This window comes from Ranitomeya variabilis, chromosome 7 (assembly GCF_051348905.1).
Source record: "Ranitomeya variabilis isolate aRanVar5 chromosome 7, aRanVar5.hap1, whole genome shotgun sequence".
NCBI lineage: Eukaryota > Metazoa > Chordata > Amphibia > Anura > Dendrobatidae > Ranitomeya > Ranitomeya variabilis.
The window spans coordinates 203,597,622-203,619,773 of record NC_135238.1 but is presented as its reverse complement, the minus strand read 5'-3'; the positions used below and the strand labels follow the sequence as shown (position 1 = coordinate 203,619,773).

The 22,152-nt window shown below is 42.9% G+C and overlaps 1 protein-coding gene across 1 annotated transcript in view; it reads left to right on the top strand.

Moving 5' to 3' along the window:
- The window catches only part of PDK1 (pyruvate dehydrogenase kinase 1), a 48,530-nt gene that overhangs the window by 9,805 nt on the left and 16,573 nt on the right, over positions 1 to 22,152 (top strand). Inside the window, exon 4 of the mRNA XM_077272692.1 lies at positions 1,549 to 1,733. Within this exon, the coding sequence (XP_077128807.1) occupies positions 1,549 to 1,733 (185 nt within the window). The remainder of the gene's footprint in view (positions 1 to 1,548; positions 1,734 to 22,152) is intronic.

Here is a 22,152-nt window from a genome sequence, read left to right as displayed (position 1 = left end):
GGCGGCCCGACTGCGCCCCCCTGCCGGCTGCGCCCGGGGCACATGCCCCGGCTGCCCCCCTCTAGATACGCCACTGAGCGACGCTCCTTACTCCCCGCACTCAGTGCCTGGCGCCCGCATACACCCCTCCGGTCACCGCTCACACAGGGTTAATGCCGGCGGTAACGGACCGCGTTATGCCGCGGGTAACGCACTCCCTTACCGCCGCTATTAACCCTGTGTGACCAAGTTTTTACTATTGACGCAGCCTATGCAGCGTCAATAGTAAAAACATCTAATGTTAAAAATAATAAAAACAAAATAAAAAAACATTATATACTCACCTTTTGCTGCCTTTCCCGCTCCTCGCGATGCTCCGGCCGGTCCATGCAAGCGCCACGTTCCGGTGGCAAGGATGGTCTGGGAGAAGGACCTGCCATGACGTCACGGTCATGTGACCGCGACACGGTCACGTGACCGCGACGTCATCACACCCTGGGACCGGAAGCTGCCGCCTGCACCCCACAAAAGCGACAGAACTACAACGCGCCTGCGGAAGGGGAGTATATGTTTATTTTTTATTTTTTTAACCTGTGACATACGTGGCTGGGCAATATACTACGTAGCTGGGCAATATACTACGTAGCTGGGCAAAATACTACGTAGCTGGGCAAAATACTACGTAGCTGGGCAATATACTACGTAGCTGGGCAATATACTACGTAGCTGGGCAATATACTACGTAGCTGGGCAATATACTACGTGACTGCCCAATATACTACGTGGCTGGGCAATATACTACGTGGCTCTGTGCTGTATACTATGTGGCTCTGTGATGTATACTACGTGGCTGGGCAATATACTACGTGGCTGGGCAATATACTACGTGGCTGGGCAATATACTACGTCACTGGGCAATATACTACGTGGCTGGGCAATATACTACGTGGACATACATATTCTAGAATACCCGATGCGTTAGAATCGGGCCACCATCTAGTAAGTTTTATATTCTAGGTTCTTCAAAGTAGCCACCTTTTGCTTTGATGTCTGCTTTGCACACTCTTGCACAAAGAAGGCCATAAAAATGACAGCCAAAAACAAGGGCAGAATTGCAGGATTTTTTTTCCACTGTTTCCCTCCATGTTTTTTTTTTTTAAGTACGTTGTATGGCAAAATAAATGGTGTCATTCAAAAGTACATCTCGTCCTGCAAAAAAAATAACAAAAGGAAAAACTCTCATACAGCTATGTCTATGGAAAATTGGAAGGGAAGTGAAACATAAAAATGAAAAAACATAAATTAAAAAAGGCCTGGTCTGAAGGAGCTAAAGAGGTTGAGTATGAGACCACTGCAGCCAATCACTGGTGGGGCAACAGTGATGATCTGATCTCTGCTGAGATGTGTGCTGTCACCCTTCTCTCTGTTTTGCAACTACAGGTTTGGACTAAAATGTCCACAATAATGTCCCAATGTAGAAATAAGAGAAATTAAAAAAATATATATATTTTTTTTTTATGTTGTAACCTCAAGTTAGTAAAACTCATTTCTTTTTTGGGGGGTCTAAAGCTTCACAGATACAGTAATAACAATCCGAAATCGGCACAATGATGTCATCCCAACCATGGCGCAGGGCGTTGTGGAGTATAAAGACAGCTTTGGAGCGGATCCAGTAACCTCTCAGAATGTGCAGTATTTCTTAGATCGTTTCTTCATGAACCGAATATCAATAAGGATGCTTCTTAACCAGCACAGTAAGTAAGAACGCCTGCATCGAGATGCTTCAATTTTGTTTCACACTTGCAAATGTGATTTAAGCCCCTCAAAGAGAATATCATCAGAAAGTTACCCTATGGATAAGTCGGGGTTTTGTGTTTAAAGTTTATTTTTTCATATAATATATACTTGCAATTTTTATACTGTCCACTGGAACTATTTGTCTTGTGCAGAACACTTTTCAGCAGTCTCTGTATCAGCAGAGGCATGACTGCAATAATGGCTCTATACACAGCATATAACACAGGATCCACCAATCACAGTAGATGATATTACAGCTGACCCTGCTACCCCTCCTTTCACAATGACCCCTGTATACTGTGAATGTGCTAGCCTTATTCTATACCTTCCTCAGGGAGAGGTATATACTGTATGACTTTTTCAGATCTTCTGTTCTTGTTTATACATGTGCCCGTCGGCGGATAGATGTCCTGAGTCATTAAGGTGTGCCAGATGTTGGCATTTGCCCACTGTATGAATAAGATTCCTGTTTTTTTCCTTGGTACTTATTAACCCAAGTAATGGAAAATGTTTAATCGAGATGAAGTGCTGTAAAACATTAGTGACATAGACATTGTGGCACACACTTAACCAGATTTTCTTGTTTAGTTGTGTGTACTGAGATAAGTAAAAGGCGCTCCTGATCCTGTTCTGTCCTGACAAGCTGGTATTCCTTTTACAAAGTTTATAGCAAAAACCCTTGTAAAGTCTGGGAAAGGCATTTGTTCCCAATAGAAGGCAGGGAAAACTCATGCAAATTTAAAAATAATGCCATGCCATGGCACGTGCTGTTCAGTTTGAATCAGTTGGACAAAATCAGACTAACATGAGGTTAATTAGAAATTAGGATTACCTGTCCTAATTTTGTCAGTGCTCCTATGACTTTAATCAGCCTATGAACGGTGGTAGAGCTCTCTGGCAATGCTTAGTGATATGTTTATAGATAGTGCAAAGAAAGGTGCACCCTACCTACAGTGACACATGGTGGAGGATCCATAATGTTGTGGAGCCTCTTTGATGCCTATGGGACTGGAGGCCTTGAATGGGTTACAGGAACAATGGAATCGGAGGACTGCCAGCATCGTTGAGCGACACATGCTCCCAAATGTAAGAAAACTAAGTTTTAGTCTAATTAAATTGGTCCTGATCTCACCCAATAGCTGAAATCTGCTAATGGAAAAGGAAACCTGCAAACATTCAAGAGTTTGAAAGAATTGCAGTGGAAGAAACTATCTGCGGACACGTACACGAAGTTTACAGATAGCTTGTAAACATTTTTCGTAGCTGTCGTCGTTGCCAGTGGTTGTGCAACCATGTATTGGGTTAGCATGCCTTTAGTCATGTCTATGTAATATGTCTATGTAATATACTATTTCTCTTCACTTCTGAAATGACGACATTTATGGTGACAGGTCAACTTTTTTGTTGATTGTATTTGGACATGCTATTAAAATATTCCAATAATGCAAACAGCTGTCCGAAACTCTATCGCCTCTAAGAACTTTCCAGCCGGGAGACTCATACCGATCCTCGTTGATAACATATGGCTTCCCTGTACATAGAGAGCCCCTACATTTTTGACAAAAGAAGATCCCTCCCTGCCATTTCCAGTTTAACTATTGACCCTACGTATTTCAGATTCATTAGCACCCCCTTGTCCATTCTCCACCCATCAGATGGTGCCTATTCTCTTACCATTCTTCCTTCTTAACCTTCTCCTTTAGGATAACGTTACCATCCACTATCTAAATCTTCAATAGCACTTCCGTTCTCCTATTTGTTTTTCTAAGTTCACAGTGTGTATGTATGTATGTATGTATGTATGTATGTATGTATGTATGTATGTATGTATATATATATATATATATATATATATATATATATATATATATATATATATATATATATATATTTATTATAAATATTTTTTTTTAATATGGTTTCAACACTCCATAATTAATACGAATGATAGAGATGTTGTTTGGTTTTGTTATATAATATAGTCCACAGAAAGCTAATTGAAAACTTGTCCAGCCACATGTTAATAGTCCAGATAGTCAGTACCTAGTAATTTACATTTAGTGTACACTTTACATTTATCTTCAAAGATGAGAACCAAGGAAATATCATGTAAATGCTAATTAGACGGATACTTGTTAAGCCCCCAGGGATGCCAGGTGGTGTTCTTATCTATTTGGCCTGAAGGCTTTAGTACACATACCATGATATAGATCAAAATCCTTTAGGCCATGTTCACACTTTGCGGTTTTTACCGCGGAACCGCGGCGATTTTGATGCTGCGGGTCCGCAGCAGTTTCCATAGCGTTTACATTAACATGTAAACCCTATGGAAACCGCAAACCGCAGTGCACATGCTGCGGGAAAAACCGCGCAGAAACGCAGCGGTTTACAACCCGCAGCATGTCACTTCTTTGTGCAGAATAGCTGCGATTCTGCACCCATAGGAATGCATTGAACCGCTTACTTCCCGCATGGGGCTGTGCCCACGTTGCGGGAAGTAAGCGGTTAATGTGCGGGTGGTACCCGGGGTGGAGGAGAGGAGACTCTCCTCCAGGCCCTGGGAACCATATTTGGGTGTAAAAAAAAGAATTAAAATAAAAAATCATGCTATACTCACCTCTCAGCGCTGCCCGCGGCGTCCGGTCTCAGTTGCTGTGCCGAACAGGACCTGTGGTGACGTCGCGGTCACATGACCGTGATGACGCCGCGGTCACATGACCGTGACGTCACGAAGGTCCTTGTCGGCACAGCCGCTTGCAGCGCCGGGGAGATCGCGACGTCAGAGGGTGAGTATAGCCAATTTTTATTATTTTTTACATTACTATTGATGCTGCATATTGCTGCATATGCAGCATCAATAGTACAGCAGTAATCCCGCAGCGGAAACCGCGGAACAAACCGCGATAAATCTGCAGGGATAACCGCAGCGGTTTTGCCCTGCAGATTTTCAATTCCGCTGCGGGATTAACCCGCAGAGGAACCCGCAGCGTGTGAACGTGGCCTTAACATATAAATGGAAGGATTGCCAGAGATACACAGAGACAGATTTGGATGAGCTAGGACACTGAGAGAGAGCAGGCTGATTTGACTCCTACCATTTCCAATGTAATGTATGACTTATGACTTTATTGATTATTTGCTGTTTTGAGTGACTGTTTATATTTATTATTTTTTAGTAAGTAAATTCATTTTAGTTTATTCAATTGTCGTGTGAGCATTTATTTATTCATCACAATTCTTTGAACCTTAACAAAACAAGTGGTGTCAGAAAAGTGGGAATTGAGTCTTGAATAAAAACGTTTGCAAAATTGAATAAGTTTGTTAAGAATAGAAAAGCAATTGAGAGTGTCAGATCCTTGCCGGAATGGGTGTTGTCAGGACCGTGGACCCCAATGGCACAGGAATGTAACAAGTATATGGAGGGACAGCGTTTAGCAAATCCCCAGGATGTGGCTGCAAAATTTGATCTCTCAAGGTATGATGCAAAGGAGCAAAAAACAGCAGCAACCGTTGGATGGGTCTGTGTCCAGGCACTGCAAAGTTTGCAGGAGGAGATTGATAATTTGCGTTTAGAGCTGCATACAGCTATAGAGCAAAGGATCAGCTTGCAATCAGCTTTGAGAGATCAAATGAAACCGCATGATAAAATGCAAAAGAGTTTGGAAGAATACGTGATAAAAAATATGAATAAGAATAAGCGCAGGAGGAGACAGCAGCCAGTGTCAGATAATCATACTGCACATATTAGAACTATGATTGCACATGGGAATGGTCAGATTTGTTAGAATGTGATGACTTAGAAAATGAGGTAGAATTGAATGCCAGACCTATTGTAGTAACAAAGACCAGGAGAGAAGTCACTCAGCGTAGGGGAGATAGGATGGATCCAGAAGATGCAGCTGTTGGCGCAGAATCCGCCATGACAGAGGAAACTAAAAATTATACAGCAGGGGAACTAACAGAATTAGCCACCAGATACCGACAGCAAGCAGGAGAGCATTTATTAACATGGATTCTCAGGTTATGGGATTTTGGAGCCGATACGATAATCTTGAACCGTCATGAGGGCATAGGAATTGCTAGTATTTGTATTGATGCTATGGTGCGTTTAAAAATGAGATGTGCAAGGGACACCGCAGAGAATTTTTCCCTATTGCATTTGGTGAGGGATTCTGTGGCACAAGTGTATGATTCTCCTATTTAAAGGGAACCTATCACCCCGTTTTTTTCGGTATGAGATAAAAATACTGTTAAATAGGGCCTGAGCTGTGCATTACAATAGTGATAGCTGCCGAAATACGTTACCAAAGTAGTCGTTTTCGCCTGTCAATCAGGCTGGTCAGGTCGGATGGGCGTGGTTTCTTCCCCCAGATATTGCGTAGTTTTCCGTTGGTGGCGTAGTGGTGTGCGCATGTCCAAGCTCCCGAATCCTGCACAGGGGTGTGAAAATAGCAGCGATGTCCGTTATTCCATTGGTGATCGGTGGGCGCGGCCATCTTGCTTTGGCCGCGCGTGCGCAGAAGCGGCGCTCTGCTGGCCGCGGCTTCAGGAAAATGGCCGCGGGATGCCGCGCGTGCGCAGATGGATATCGCTGCGGACATGCGCACACCACTACGCCACCAACGGAAAACTACGCAATATCTGGGGGAAGAAACCACGCCCATCCGACCTGACCAGCCTGATTGACAGGCGAAAACGACTACTTTGGTAACGTATTTCGGCAGCATAGGTGGGGAATCGGGGTCCTCAAACTACACTATTGTAATGCACAGCTCAGGCCCTATTTAACAGTATTTTTATCTCATACCGAAAAAAACGGGGTGATAGGTTCCCTTTAATTAATACCACAAACACGATGGGAGTCTCTTGCAGATGGAGTTCAGAGACTGAGAGAAAGCGCATGTATAGGTGGCATAACTCAAAATCCTTTGCCAGATATGAATGATCATTTTGCTGTTGTCGCAGATTGGAAGTGGCCAGATGCTGCAGTGATGACAGTAATGATGAAAAATAAATTCATAGAAGGTGCCCCAGCTGCTTACAAATCCCCATTGTTCACCATGTTCAGTGCCCTCATGGGAAACTCCACTAATGTATATACAGCATGCAGTTTGATCTCTGTTATCTGCTCTAGAAAAAACAAAAGTGTCAGACGGAGTAGATCAAGAAAGAGGGAAAGGGGATAATACCTGAGTTAGAAAAAGTAGAAAGGAGCTGTTTTGTGACCTGATAGCTAGTGGAGTTCCATTTCAGGACATAGATGGCATTTCTACATGTGACTTGTTCAGAAGATGGCAAGATTTGAGCAGAAAAGGCAGATTTAAAATCGCCAGGCCCAGGAAGGTGGTGACAAATGAGATAGGAGGTTGGAAGGATAGAGGTGGGACACCTGATAACAAAGTCTATACTGCAACCGCCCCTTTGACTCCTCTAATACCTTGCCTGTATTCCCTCATGGACTAATTAGATAAAAGTTGTGGAACATTCCATGAGTAGTGTGATTGAACAGTTTTGCCATGTTTTTTTTGTGATGTCTAAAGATGTTTGTTTTAATAGTTTATATGAAGAGAATATCCTGTGAGCATACTATTAACCCCTTTACCCCCAAGGGTGGTTTGCACGTTAATGACCGGGCCAATTTTTACAATTCTGACCACTGTCCCTTTATAAGGTTATAACTCTGGAACGCTTCAATGGATCCCAGTGATTCTGACACTGTTTTCTCGTGACATATTGTACTTCATGTTAGAGGTAAAATTTATTTGATAGAAATGCGTTTATTTGTGAAAAAAATGGAAATTTGGCGAAAATTTTCGCAATTTTCAAATTTTGAATTTTTATTCTGTTAAACGAGAGAGTTATGTGACACAAAATAGTTAATAAATAATATTTCCCACATGTTTACTTTACATCAGTACAATTTTGGAACCAAATTTTTTTTTTGTTAGAGAGTTATAAGGGTTAAAAGTTAAACAGTGATTTCTCATTTTTCCAACAAAATTTACAAAACCATTTTATTAGGGACCACTTCACATTTGAAGTCACTTTGAGGGGTCTATATGGTAGAAAAAACCCAAAAGTGACACCATTGTAAAAACTGCACCCCTGAAGGTACTCAAAACCACATTCAAGAAGTTTATTAACCCTTCAGGTGTTTCACAGAAGCAGAAGCCCCGTGGAAGGAAAAAATGAACATTTTACTTTTTAGTCACAAAAATGATATTTCAGCAACAATTTTTTTATTTTCCCAAGGGTAAAACGAGAAAATGGACCTCAAAAGTTGTTGTCCAATTTGTCCTGAGTCCACTGATACCCCGAATGTGGGGGGAACCACTATTTGGGCGCACGGCAGGGCTCGGAAGGAAAGGAGCGCCATTTGACTTTTTCAAGCTAAATTTGGCTGGAATTGAGATCGGACGCCATGTCGCGTTTGCAGAGCCCCTGATGTGCCTAAACAGTGGAAACCCCCCCACAAGTGACCCCATTTTGGAAACTAGACCCCCTAAGGAACTTATCTAGATGTGTGATGACCACTTTTATCCCCAAGTGCTTCACAGAAGTTTATAACGCTCGGGCGTGAAAAAAAAAAAAATCCTATTTTTTCCACAAACATGATCGTTTAGTCCCCAATTTTTTATTTTCACAAGGGTAACAGAAGAAATTGGACCACAAAAGTTGTAGTCCAATTTGTCCTGAGTACGCCGATACCCCATATGTGGGGGGAACCACTGTTTGGGCGCACGGCAGGGCTCAGAAGGGAAGGAGCGCCATTTGACTTTTTCAAGCTAAAATTAGCTGGAATTGAGATCGGACGCCATGTCGCGTTTGGTGAGCCCCTGATGTGCCTAAACAGTGGAAACCCCCCACAAGTGACCCCATTTTGGAAACTAGACCCCCAAAGGAACTTATCTAGATGTGTGATGAGCACTTTTATCCCCCAAGTGCTTCACAGAAGTTTATAACGCCCGGGCATGAAAATAAAAAATCCTATTTTTCCCACATATGGCGTACCAGCGTAATCAGGACAATTTGGACAACAACTTTTGATGTCCAATTTCTCCTGTTACCCTTGGGAAAATTAAAAAATTGGGGACTAAAAGATCATTTTTGTGGGAAAAAATAGGATTTTTTATTTTCATGCCTGGGCATTATAAACTTTAGTGAAGCAATTGGGGGTTCAAAACTCTCACCATACACCTAGATAAGTTCCTTAGGGGGTCTAGTTTCCAAAATGGGGTCACTTGTGAGGGGTTTCTACTGTTTAGGCACATCAGGGGTCTGCAAATGGAACATGATGCCTGCAGAACATTCCATCAAAGTCTGCATTCAAAAACGTCACTACTTCCCTTTCGAGCCCCAACGTATGCCCAAACATTAGTTTTCTTCCACATGTGGGGTACCAGCATACTCAGGACAAACTGGACAACAGCTTTTGGGGTCCAATTTCTCCTGTTACCCTTGGGAAAATTAAAAATTGGGGACTAAAAGATCATTTTTATGGGGAAAAAAAACTGTTTAGGCATACGTTGGGGCTCGAAAGGGAAGTAGTGACGTTTTGGACTGCAAACTTTGATGAAATGGTCTGAGGTCGTAATGTTCTGTTTGCAGAGCCCCTGATGTGCCTAAACAGTAAAAAAAAAACACAAGTGACATCATTTTGGAACCTAGACCCCCAAGGAACTTATCTAGATGTGCCCCCTTTTTGGAACTAATGTACGGTTTCCTGTGAAGTAAATTAGTAGTGCATGGAGGTGTGGTACAATTTGAAGCAATCCTTCATACACAGGCCAGGTTTTTCGGGGCAGGTGTCGCATTGATAAATGGTGTCCTTGCGTATTCCCCTTTTGCAACACACTCGGCACCTTTTTTGCGGCTTACCTTTTCTGCCAGTTGGCGGGACCACCCCCGGAAAATGCTGGCCTGGTACGATACGAGCACCTTCAGTTCCGGAAGTACTGGGGCCCTTTCCTTCGGAGTGCCAAATATCAGGGCCTTAACCACTACCTCCTGGAATTGAAGGTACGACGTATCGGTGTGGCGTGCACATCGTGACAGCAGGAAAGCATTGAGCATTGCCATTTGTACAATGTGCACGGCCAGCTTTTTGTACCACACCCTGGCCTTTCTCAAAGCACTGTACGGTTGGAGGAGTTGATCAGAGAGATCAACGCCCTCCATGCTTTTGTTGTACCCCAGTACACAGTCCGGTTTGAAGACCTGTGTGGAGGTACCCTGTACGCTGCCATCACCGTGTATGGTGGTCAAGAGAAGGACATCCCTCTTGTCCTTGTACTTTACCACCAGCAGGTGGTCGCTACATTGGGCTTTGCTCTCACCTTTTCTGAGCATCTGCCCAAGTAGCGTCTTTGGGAGGCCTCTCTGATTTTTGCGGACAGTACCGCAGGCTGCGGTACCTCGCGCAGAGAGGGATTTGTAGAGTGGGATGCTGGTATAAAAATTATCGGTATAGAGGTGATAACCTTTATCCAGCAGTGGGTGCACCAAATCCCACACAATCTTCCCACTCACTCCCAGGACAGGAGGACACTCAGGGGGTTCAATCCTGGTGTCCTTCCCTTCATACACTCTAAACCTGTGGATGTACCCTGAGGTACTCTCACACAGCTTGTAGAGTTTGATTCCGTACCTGGCCCTCTTGTTGGGCAGGTATTGACGGAATCCGAGGCGCCCCTTAAAATGGACCAAGGACTCATCCACGCAGATGTCCCTTTTGGGCACGTACACTTCAGAAAACTTTTTGTTGAAGTGTTCGATGACCGGCCGAACTTTGAACAGACGGTCAAAGTTGGGGTCATCTCGTGCGGGACACTGTGCATTATCGGAATAATGCAGGAACTTATGAATGGCCTCAAAACGCTTCCGAACCATGACCATTCGGAACACTGGAGTGTTATATAAAATATCTACACTCCAATATAGATTTGTGCAAACTATTATCTGAAAAGAAAATGCTAAAAGGAGAATAAAAACCTGTGAAAAGAAAAGTCTAAAACAGCAGGCCCTAGCTCTAAGTGAACTTGCGTCACTTATCAAAATTCGGCGGCTGCTGGATGTGCGCCCGGAGATGACAAAAAAAGTAAAAGTGTCTAAAACAGCAGGCCCAGTTCTGATAAGTGAACTGTTTCACTTATCAAAGTTTGGCCGCTGCTTGATGTGGGTCGGGCAAGGGGGGGTAAAAAAAAAAAAAAAAAAAAAAGGAAAACGGCAGGCACAAACTCTGATAAGTGAACTGCGTCACTTATCAAAGTTTAAGCGGCTGCGGGATGTGAGTATGGAGTTGGCGCAAAGGGGCTGAGGGAAAAAAAAGCGAGCACGAGCGTCGATCGGTGAACTGCGTCACCAATCAACGCTCGGCGGCTACTAAATGTGCTCACAGAGACGGCGCAAATGGAGGTGGAGGGGGGTAAAAAGAGGGGGAAGGGGGGATTGGGGGGGATGTGGGGATGGGGGGGATGTAGGGATTGGGGTGGATGGAGGGGGATTGGGCAGGGATCAGGGATAAAACTTACGTTTAGTTGTCTTCTTTCTTTAGCAGGGATTGTGGTGCTACAGGCTGCTGTGGCACCACAATACCCAGCACAGCAGGGAGATCCAGCAGGGAGATCCACGCACAAGATCCAGCAGGGAGATCCAGCAGTATGACCGCTCTGTAGGAATCCTCAGCTAGAGTGAGGACCCCTGCAGAGCGGTCATACACAGGTCAGGCAGGTGACGAGACAGGTCACAGCGGTCATAGTGCTGCTGTGACCTGTCAATGGTGGGATCGACCATAACATCGATCCCACCAATCAGAGCTTTCCTCGTCACCCTGGCAACTGCTGGTGACCTGGTTTTGACCTGCCTGGATCGGAGCTGTTAGCTCCGTTCCTAGGCAGGTCACAGCCAGGTCACCTGCAGGGCACAGAGTGGTGACCGCCGCAGTGCCCTGTGACTGGCGCGATCGACGATGACATCGATCGCGCCAATCGGCTCCTGCAGGACCTGCTGGGCCTGTCCTAGGCTCTAACCGATCCACGCAGGTTCCGGCAGGGCACAGCGCGGTAATACCGCGCTGTGCCCTGCGATTGGCGCGATCGCGCCAATCCGGGGGGTTTTTGCCGGTGCGCACCGGACCTAGGATCGAGTACATCGGTACTCGATCCTAGCCTGTGACCTCATTGTTTCAGCCGCTCCGATTGGCTGAAACAATGAGAATGGCTGTTCAGAATTCAACAGCCAATCACAGCGATCGGGAGGCCGGGTGGGCGGTGACAATGCCCTGGATGCCGACACCATCTTCCCTAAGGTAAGATGGCGTCGGAATTTTAATGCGATCACCGCGACTTAAGTCGCGGTATCGCATTAAAGGGCATGATGTACTATCCCGTCGAGGGTCAGATAGGCCCAGGTCACCTCGACGGGATAGTACGTCTAAGGTCAGAGAGGGGTTAAGTATGCGCTGGCTGAAATGATGAATTGAGTTTGGTCTTGGTGATGCATAAATATGCATTTCTCATTTGAGGGTTTGTAATTGACAGTCCGCTGTCATTTGGTGCTAGACCTGGGTTTTTCTAATAGCAAAAGACCAGAACAGATGCATGATGACTGTATGTGGAACCAATTGTGAAAGAGACATACAAGGAAAAGAGGGTGTTAAAATTACAGACAATGATTAGTTAGATGACAAATAATATTAACCCCTTCACGACATGCGCCGTACTAGTACTGCGCTGCCGGCACTGCATTAGTGCCAGCCGCAGTACTAGTACGGCGGCTCGATCACCGCGGTCTCGCGCTGAGCGCCGCGGTGATCGGGTGCGGGTGTCAGCTGTATATGACAGCTGACACCCCGCAGCAATGCCCACGATCGGCGCTGTCGCCGATCGCGGGCATTTAACCCCTCTGATGCCGCTGTCAATAGTGACAGCGGCATAGAGGGGGATCGCGCAGGGACGGGGGCTCCCTGCGCTCTCCCACCGGAGCAGCGCGATGAGATCGCGCTGCTCCGGTGACCTGGAAGGAGTCCCCGAATCCAAGATGGCCGCGGGACTCCTTCCGGGTCATAAGATGACCCTGCTTGCCGGCGTCTGCTGAGAATCCTCATAGCAGGCGCCGGCAAGCCTCTGCAATGTGCCTGTCAGATCGATGATCAGGCAGAGTGCTGTGCACACTGTCTGATCACCGATCTGTGATGTCCCCCCCTGGGACAAAGTAAAAAAGTTAAAAAAAAATTAAAATTCCTAAATAAAGAAAAAAAATATATATATTATTCCCATAAATACATTTCTTTATCTAAATAAAAAAAACACCACACAATAAAAGTACACATATTTAGTATCGCCGCGTCCGTAACGACCCCACCTATAAAACTATATCACTAGTTAACCCCTTCAGTGAACACCGTAAAAAAAAAAAAAAAAAAAAAACGAGGCAAAAAACAACGCTTTATTCTCATACCGCCAAACAAAAAGTGGAATAACACGCGATCAAAAAGACAGATATAAATAACCATGGTACCGCTGAAAACGTCATCTTGTCCCGCAAAAAAAAAGCCGCCATACAGCATCATCAGCAGAAAAATAAAAAAGTTATAGCTCTCAGAATAAAGCGATGCAAAAACAATTATTTTTTTATATAAAATAGTTTTTATTGTGTAAAAGCGCCAAAACATAAAAAAATTACATAAATGAGGTATCGCTGTAATCGTACTGACCCGAAGAATAAAACTGCTTTATCCTTTTTACCAAACGCGGAACGGTATAAACGCACCCCCTAAAAGAATTTCAGGAATTGCTGGTTTTTGTTCATTCCGCCTCCCAAAAATCGGAATAAAAAGCGATCAAAAAATGTCATGTACCCGAAAATGGTACCAATAAAAATGTCAACTCGTCCCGCACAAAAAAATATCTCACATGACTCTGTGGACCAAAATATGGAAAAATTATAGCTCTCAAAATGTGGTGATGCAAAAACTATTGTTTGCAATAAAAAGCGTCTTTTAGTGTGTGACAGCTGCCAACCATAAAAATCCGCCCAAAAAACGCTATATAAGTAAATCAAATCCCCCTTCATCACCCCCTTAGTTAGGAAAAATAATAAAATTTTAAAAAATATATTTATTTCCATTTTCCCGTTAGGCTACTTTCACACTAGCGTCGGTACGGGGCCGTCGCGCTGCGTCGGCCCGACATACCGACGCATACTGTGCAAGCGCCGCACAACGGGGGCAGCGGATGCTGTTTTTCCACGCATCCGCTGCCCCATTGTGAGGTGCGGGGAGGTGGGGGCGGAGTTCCAGCCGCGCATGCGCGGTCGGAAATGGTGGACCGTCAGCACAAAAAAAGTTACATGTAACGTTTTTTGCTGCCGGCGGTCCGCCACAACACGACACAACCGTCGCACGACGCTTGCGACGTGTGTCAATACGTCGCTAATGTTAGTCTATGGGGAAAAAACGCATCCTGCAGATGACTTTGCAGGATGCATTTTTTCGCCAAAACGACGCATTGCGACGTATGCAAAAAACGCTAGTGTGAAAGTAGCGCTAGGGTTAGGACTAGGGTTAGGGCTAGGGTTAGGGTTTCAGTTAGAATTGGGGAGTTTTCACTGTTTAGGCACATCAGGGGCTCTCCAAACGCGACATGGCGTCCGATCTCAACGCGTTTGTTTGCGTTAAAAACGCATGCGTTTTTATAGAAAAAAACCAGAACACACACTGAAAAGTCACCCACCACCATCAAGGTGATAAAGGGATCCAAACCCTAACCCTAACCCTACCCCTAAACTCATCCCTAACCGTTTAATGAACATTTTCTGACAGTCATAGTGCCACGTATTTCAGTGCCACGTATTTCAGTGCCACGCATTTCAGTGCCACGTATTTCAGTGCCACGATATTTCAGTGCCACGTCTTTCAGTGCCACGATATTTCAGTGCCACGTCTTTCAGTGCCACGATATTTCAGTGCCACGATATTTCAGTGCCACGATATTTCAGTGCCACGATATTTCAGTGCCACGTATTTAAGTGCCACGATATTTCAGTGAAATACGTGGCACTGAAATATTGTGGCATTTACGTGAAATACGTGGCACTTAAATACGTGGCACTTAAATACGTGGCACTTAAATACGTGGCACTTAAATACGTGGCACTTAAATACGTGGCACTTAAATACGTGGCACTTAAATATCGTGGCACTTAAATATCGTGGCATGTACATGAAATACGTGGCACTTATATACGTGGCACTTATATACGTGGCACTTATATACGTGGCACTTATATACGTGGCACTTATATACGTGGCCACTGAAATATCGTGGCACTTATATACGTATATACGTATATAAACGTATTTCAGTGCCACGTATTTCAGGTTAGGGGTAGGGTTAGGGTTTTTTGTTTTTTTCTTGTTTTCTTGTGTTTTTCTATAAAAACGCATGCGTCTAAAAAAACGCATGCGTTTTACCGCGATTACATGCGTTTTTTCACACATGCGTTTTTTAAAAAAACGCATGCAGATAAAAACGCAAGTGTGAAACCAGCCTTACCCTTGGAAAAATAAAAACATGGGGGCTAAAATATAATTTTCGTGGAAAAAAATATATTTTTTATTTTCGCGGCTCTGCGTTATAAACTGTAGTGAAGCACTTGGGGGTTCAAAGTTCTCACAACACATCTAGATAAGTTCCGTGGGGGGTCTAGTTTCCAATATGGGGTCACTTGTGGGGGGTTTCTACTGTTTAGGTACATCAGGGGCTCTGCAAATGCAACATGACACCTGCAGACCAATCCATCTAAGTCTGCATTTCAAACGGCGCTCCTTCCCTTCCGAGCTCTGCCGTGCGCCCAAACAGTGGTTCCCCCCCATATATGGGGTATCAGCGTACTCAGGACAAATTGGACAACAACTTTTGTTGTCCAATTTCTCCTGTTACCCTTGGGAAAATAAAAATGTGGGGGCTAAAATATAATTTTCGTGGAAAAAAAATATTTTTTATTTTCACAGCTCTGCGTGATAAACTGTAGTGAAACACTTGTTGGTTCAAAGTTCTCACAACACATCTAGATAAGTTCCGTGGGGGGTCTAGTTTCCAATATGGGGTCACTTGTGGGGGGTTTCTACTGTTTAGGTACATCAGGGGCTCTGCAAATGCAACATGACACCTGCAGACCAATCCATCTAAGTCTGCATTTCAAACGGCGCTCCTTCCCTTCCGAGCTCTGCCGTGCGCCCAAACAGTGGTTCCCTCCAATGTATGGGGTATCAGCGTACTCAGGACAAATTGGACAATAACTTTTGTGGTCCAATTTCTCCTGTTACCCTTGGGGGAAAAAAATTGCGGGCTAAAACATCATTTTGTGGAAAGAAAAAATGATTTTTTGATTTTCACAGCGCTACATTCTAAACTTTAGTGAAACAACTGGGGGTTAAAAGTGCTCACCACACATCTAAATAAGTTCCTTAGGGGGTCTTCTTTCCAAAATGGTGTCACTTGTGGGGGTTTCCACTGTTTAGGCACGTCAGGGGCTCTCCAAACACGACATGGGTTCCGATCTCAATTCCAGCCAATTTTGCATTGAAAAGTCAAATGGCGCTCCTTCCCTTCCGAGCTCTGCCATGCGCCCAAACAGTGGTTTATCCCCATATATGAAGTATCAGCGTACTCAGGACAAATTGCACAACAACTTTTGGGGTCCAATTTATCCTGCTACCCTTGGGAAAATAAAAAATTTGGGGCAAAAAGATCATTTTTTGTGAAAATTAATATTAATTTTTTTTACGGCTCTACATTATAAACTTCTGTGAAGCACTTGGAGGTTCAAAGTGCTCACCACACATCTAGATTAGTTCCTTAGAGGGTCTACTTTCCAAAATGGTGTCACTTGTGGGGGTTTCCACTGTTTAGGCACGTCAGGGGCTCTCCAAACACGACATGGGTTCCGATCTCAATTCCAGCCAATTTTGCATTGAAAAGTCAAATGGCGCTCCTTCCCTTCCGAGCTCTGCCATGCGCCCAAACAGTGGTTTATCCCCATATATGAAGTATCAGCGTACTCAGGACAAATTGCACAACAACTTTTGGGGTCCAATTTATCCTGCTACCCTTGGGAAAATAAAAAATTTGGGGCAAAAAGATCATTTTTTGTGAAAATTAATATTAATTTTTTTTACGGCTCTACATTATAAACTTCTGTGAAGCACTTGGAGGTTCAAAGTGCTCACCACACATCTAGATTAGTTCCTTAGAGGGTCTACTTTCCAAAATGGTGTCACTTGTGGGGGTTTCCACTGTTTAGGCACGTCAGGGGCTCTCCAAACACGACATGGGTTCCGATCTCAATTCCAGCCAATTTTGCATTGAAAAGTCAAGTGGCGCTCCTTCCCTTCCGAGCTCTGCCATGTGCCCAATCAATGGTTTACCCCAACATGTGGGGTATCGGCGTACTCAGGACAAATTGTACAACAACTTTTTTGGTCCAATTTCTCCTGTTACCCTTGGTAAAATAAAACAAATTGGATCTGAAGTAAAAATTTTGTGAAAAAAAAGTTAAATGTTCAATTTTTTTTAAACATTCCAAAAATTCCTGTGAAGCACCTGAAGGGTTAATAAACTTTTTGAATGTGGTTTAGAGTACCTTGAGGGGTGCAGTTTTTAGAATGGTGTCACATTTGGACATTTTCTGTCATATAGACCCCTCAGTCACTTCAAGTGTGAGGTGGTCCGTAAAAAAAATGGTTTTGCAAATTTTGTTGCAAAAATGAGAAATCGCTGGTCAACTTTTAACCCTTATAACTCCCTAACAAAAAAAAATTATGTTTCCAAAATTGTGCTGATGTAAAGCAGACATGTGGGAAATGTTGTTTATTAACTATATTATGTGATATAACTCTCTAATTTAAGGGCATAAAAACGAAAAATTAGAAAATTGCTAAATTTTCATAATTTTCGACAAATTTCTGTTTTTTTCACAAATAAATGCAAGTCATATCGAAGAAGTTTTACCACTATCATAAAGTACAATATGTCACGAGAAAACAATCTCAGAATCACCAGGATCCGTTGAAGCGTTTCAGAGTTATGACCTCATAAAGTGACAGTGGTCAGAATTGTAAAAATTGGCCGTGTCACTTAGGTGAAAACAGGCTTTGGGGTGAAGGGGTTAAGGGGGTTGACTGAAGTAATAGATGACTTGAAGACTTATTTGTTACTTGTTTGTCACTGTATGTTGTTTGTACAAACCCCTGTATTTGTCATGGATAGCCTTTGTTTAAAATTGGTTCATAGCCAAAGAGAACATCCACGTGGCATTTTTGTATTTTTTATTTTTATTGAGCTCATTCTTTCAATTTTGTTTGTACTGTGATTAGTTTTTTTTCTCTAAAGGAACAATTTTCTCCTTTCAGCCCACCAAATTTTGGATTGGGGGTGTGTGTGTGTGTGGGGGGGGGGGGTTAAATAACCTTTTTGTTTGTTTGCAGGAATTGAAAGAAGAGACTTTTGCCATCCAATTATCATGTGTGCACTGTAAACAGTTTTTGTCTTTTCAGTATTGAAACAGGAGTCCACCTATTTAAATTTAGAAGTGACTTATTTTATGTTTTGAGTTTTTTCACGTCTTTATATATTTTGGGAATTACTGTGTATATTGGGTTTTAGAAAAAACGTATATGTTAAAAATAAATGATTTTAAGTGAATGTTTATTAATATTAGTTTTGTTTTTGATTTGCATCTACACTTGAGTACAGTATTAGCATGCAATACAAAGGTGTGGGTTACCCAAAGTGTACTGGGTACTGAATGAATGCATTGCTGAAATCAGGCACAGTGTGTGGATGTAATGTGTTTGTTATTGATGTAAATAATTAATTTGTTAAAATCAGCTAAAAAGCATTATTGGTTTGGGTTATGTTTTTAATGAAAAATGTGGAAACATTTAATGACTGATTTTAATTTTGATTATTAACATCATTTTGTAATTTTGATTGACATTATTATACTAGAAATGATGATTATGCAAATTTGTTTGATGTGAATTTTATGCATTTGATAACTCCAGAATATCAATCACCAGTTATAAGTCCAGACATACGCGATATAAATATGATACACATGTTTTATTTAGTAGTTATGATTTAGTATTAGAAATCTGTTTGCTACCGTAGAAAATTTCAAAGGTTGTTTTGGGCATATTTTATTGGACCAGGTATTTTTATTTTATTCATTTGATGAAGGGGTGGAGAAATAAGCCACCAGTACCAGAACTTTTGGACTGAGTTATCATGGACCAAGTTAATACATATTGGATTGTTGCTTTGGACTGATCCTATTCAAGTGTGACTTTGAATTTTTTTCCAACAGTGCAGGCTGTATCTGTGCCAATGTCCAATTGAGTGCTGAGACCGAGCCCAGATGCTGCTAAGCCGTGACCAGGGTGAACCTCCAGAACCGCCAACTGATGACAAGCGAGGGGAGAACTAACCCTAGAAGCTTCTGCTAAATGGCCTATAAAGTGAGGCCCTGACCAGCTGCAGCAATGGAAGATGAAGGGACTCAGCCATGGACACCTGCACCCCCCTCACCCGTTGCTTTGAAGAGAGGAGGGGTTAATGTCATAAGGGCGTGGACAGATTGTTTGAGTCTGTACTTTGGCCAACCAGGGAAAGCAGTGAAGTCATCTTGGCCTTTAGGCAAGAAGATGAGGGCACAATAATCCCCATACTTTCCCTGCAACTTAGACCAATCTAGATTTATGGTCTAAAGAAGAAAAGAAGATTTCTGCAAAGACCTTTCATTTTCCAGTATCTTTGGTCCATTGTTTTTGTTTTTGATTTTTGATTATGTCCATTGTTTTTTTTTTTTTTTTGTACCAACGTAGTTTTCTATTGGTAGCAAACAAATAAATATACAGTATAGGGAACAATTAAAATTAGTTTATGAAGAATTTAAATAGTTTAGTGCTAGGATAATAATTAAAGTGATTGAAATCAGGGGTGGAATGTGTTGCAATCTAATATATAAAGCTGAATGTGTGTATGTATGTATGTATGTATGTATGTCCGGGATTGGCATCTGAACCGTCGCAGCTACAGGCACAAAATTTTGCACAGTCACATGTCTGGACCCCGAGAGCGTCATAGGCTATGTTGTGAGGTAAAATTTTAACCCCGCGCTTTTCAATTCACCAAACAATTTTGCCCCTATCTACATAATGGGGAAAAAGTGAAAGGAAAAGTGTTGGAGGCGTCGCAGCTACAGGCACAAAATTTTGCACAGTCACACGTCTGGACCCCGAGAGCGTCAAAGCTATGTTGTGAGGTGAAATTTTAACCCCGCGCTTTCCAATTCACCAAACAATTTTGCCCCTATCTACATAATGGGGAAAAAATGAAAGGAAAAGTGTTGGAGGCAAATTAACAGCTGCCAGATGTGAACAAGGGGGACTTAAAGAATGAGAGCGATGGCGCCAAAGAGTATATACTGTACAGTTGCTAAGGTGGGGCCCCGACATGGGATAATCACCACACCACCACGGGGATATGAACACACACACAAAATGCGCCACACACTACCACGTGCTCAAACACATATACCACCCTCAGCACACATTTCACCACACATACACCAACCTCGCCACATAAAAGTTGAAACACAAAAGTCGCCGCTCAAAACTCGCCACGCGCAAAACTCTCCACATGCAAAACTCGCCACACGTGCAAAACTCACCTCATGGAAAACTCGCCACACGCAAAACTTGCACACGCGGAAAAATTGCCACATGCACAAAAGTTGCCTCACACAAAACTTGCACATACTCAAAAGGCACCACACATAAAACTCGCCACGCGCAAAACTCGCCATGCACAAAACTTGCTGCACACAACTTGCTACACTAACCTGTCACATGCAACTCGACACACAAAAAGTTGCTACACGCATGTCTCCACACAAAACTCATCTCACAAAAGTCGCTACATGCATGTCGCCACACGCAACTCAACACACACAACTAGACACACGAAACTCGCCCTAAAACACACACAAGTCTGGTATTATCCTTCAAAAATAAAAATCTGATTAATAAGCTGAAAAAATACAAGAGCAACAAATGTACCATATAGGAATCCGGCAGCTGTCAGTCACATGACCTGTCTATTATGTGTATGTGTGAGCTAATATATACTGCCAGGGGGTGGGCTTACTGTTGGCTGGGGATTTATCAGGCTGCCAATTTAGCTTACAAATACTGAGGTAAAAATACTGACCAAATAACGTGTGAACGAGGTCTAATACAGGAGGAGATGACATACAGATATATACTATATACAGGAGGAGATGACACACAGGTATATACTATTTACAGGGGAGATGACACACAGGTATATACTATATAGAGGAGGAGATGACATACAGGTATATACTATATATAGGAGGAGATGACATACAGATATATACTATATACAGGAGGAGATGACACACAGATATATACTATTTACAGGGGAGATGACACACAGGTATATACTATATAGAGGAGGAGATGACATACAGGTATATACTATATATAGGAGGAGATGACATACAGGTATATACTATATACAGGAGGAGATGACACACGTATATACTATATACAGGAGGAGATGACATACAGGTATATACTATATACAGGAGGAGATGACACACAGGTATATACTATATACAGGAGCAGATTACCTACAGGTATATACTATATACAGGAGGAGCTGACATACAGATATATACTATATACAGGAGGAGATGACACAGGTATATACTATTTACAGGGGAGATGACACACATGTATATACTATATGCAGGAGGAGATGACACACAGATATATACTATATACAGGAGAGATGACACACAGGTACAGTTAAGTCCATATATATTTGGACAGAGACAACATTTTTCTAATTTTGGTTATAGACATTACCATAATGAATTTTAAACAAAACAATTCAGATGCAGTTGAAGTTCAGACTTTCATTTGAGGGTATCCACATTACAATTGGATGAAGGGTTTAGGAGTTTCAGCTCCTTAACATGTGACACCCTGTTTTTAAAGGGACCAAAAGTAATTGGACAGATTTAATAATTTTAAATAAAATGTTCATTTTTAGTACTTGGTTGAAAACCCTTTGTTGGCAATGACTGCCTGAAGTCTTGAACTCATGAACATCACCAGGCGCTGTGTTTCCCCCTTTTTGATGCTCTGCCAGGCCTTCACTGCGGTGGTTTTCAGTTGCTGTTTGTTTGTGGGCCTTTCTGTCTGAAGTTTAGTCTTTAACAAGTGAAATGCTGCTCAGTTGGGTTGAGATCAGGTGACTGACTTGGCCATTCAAGAATATTCCACTT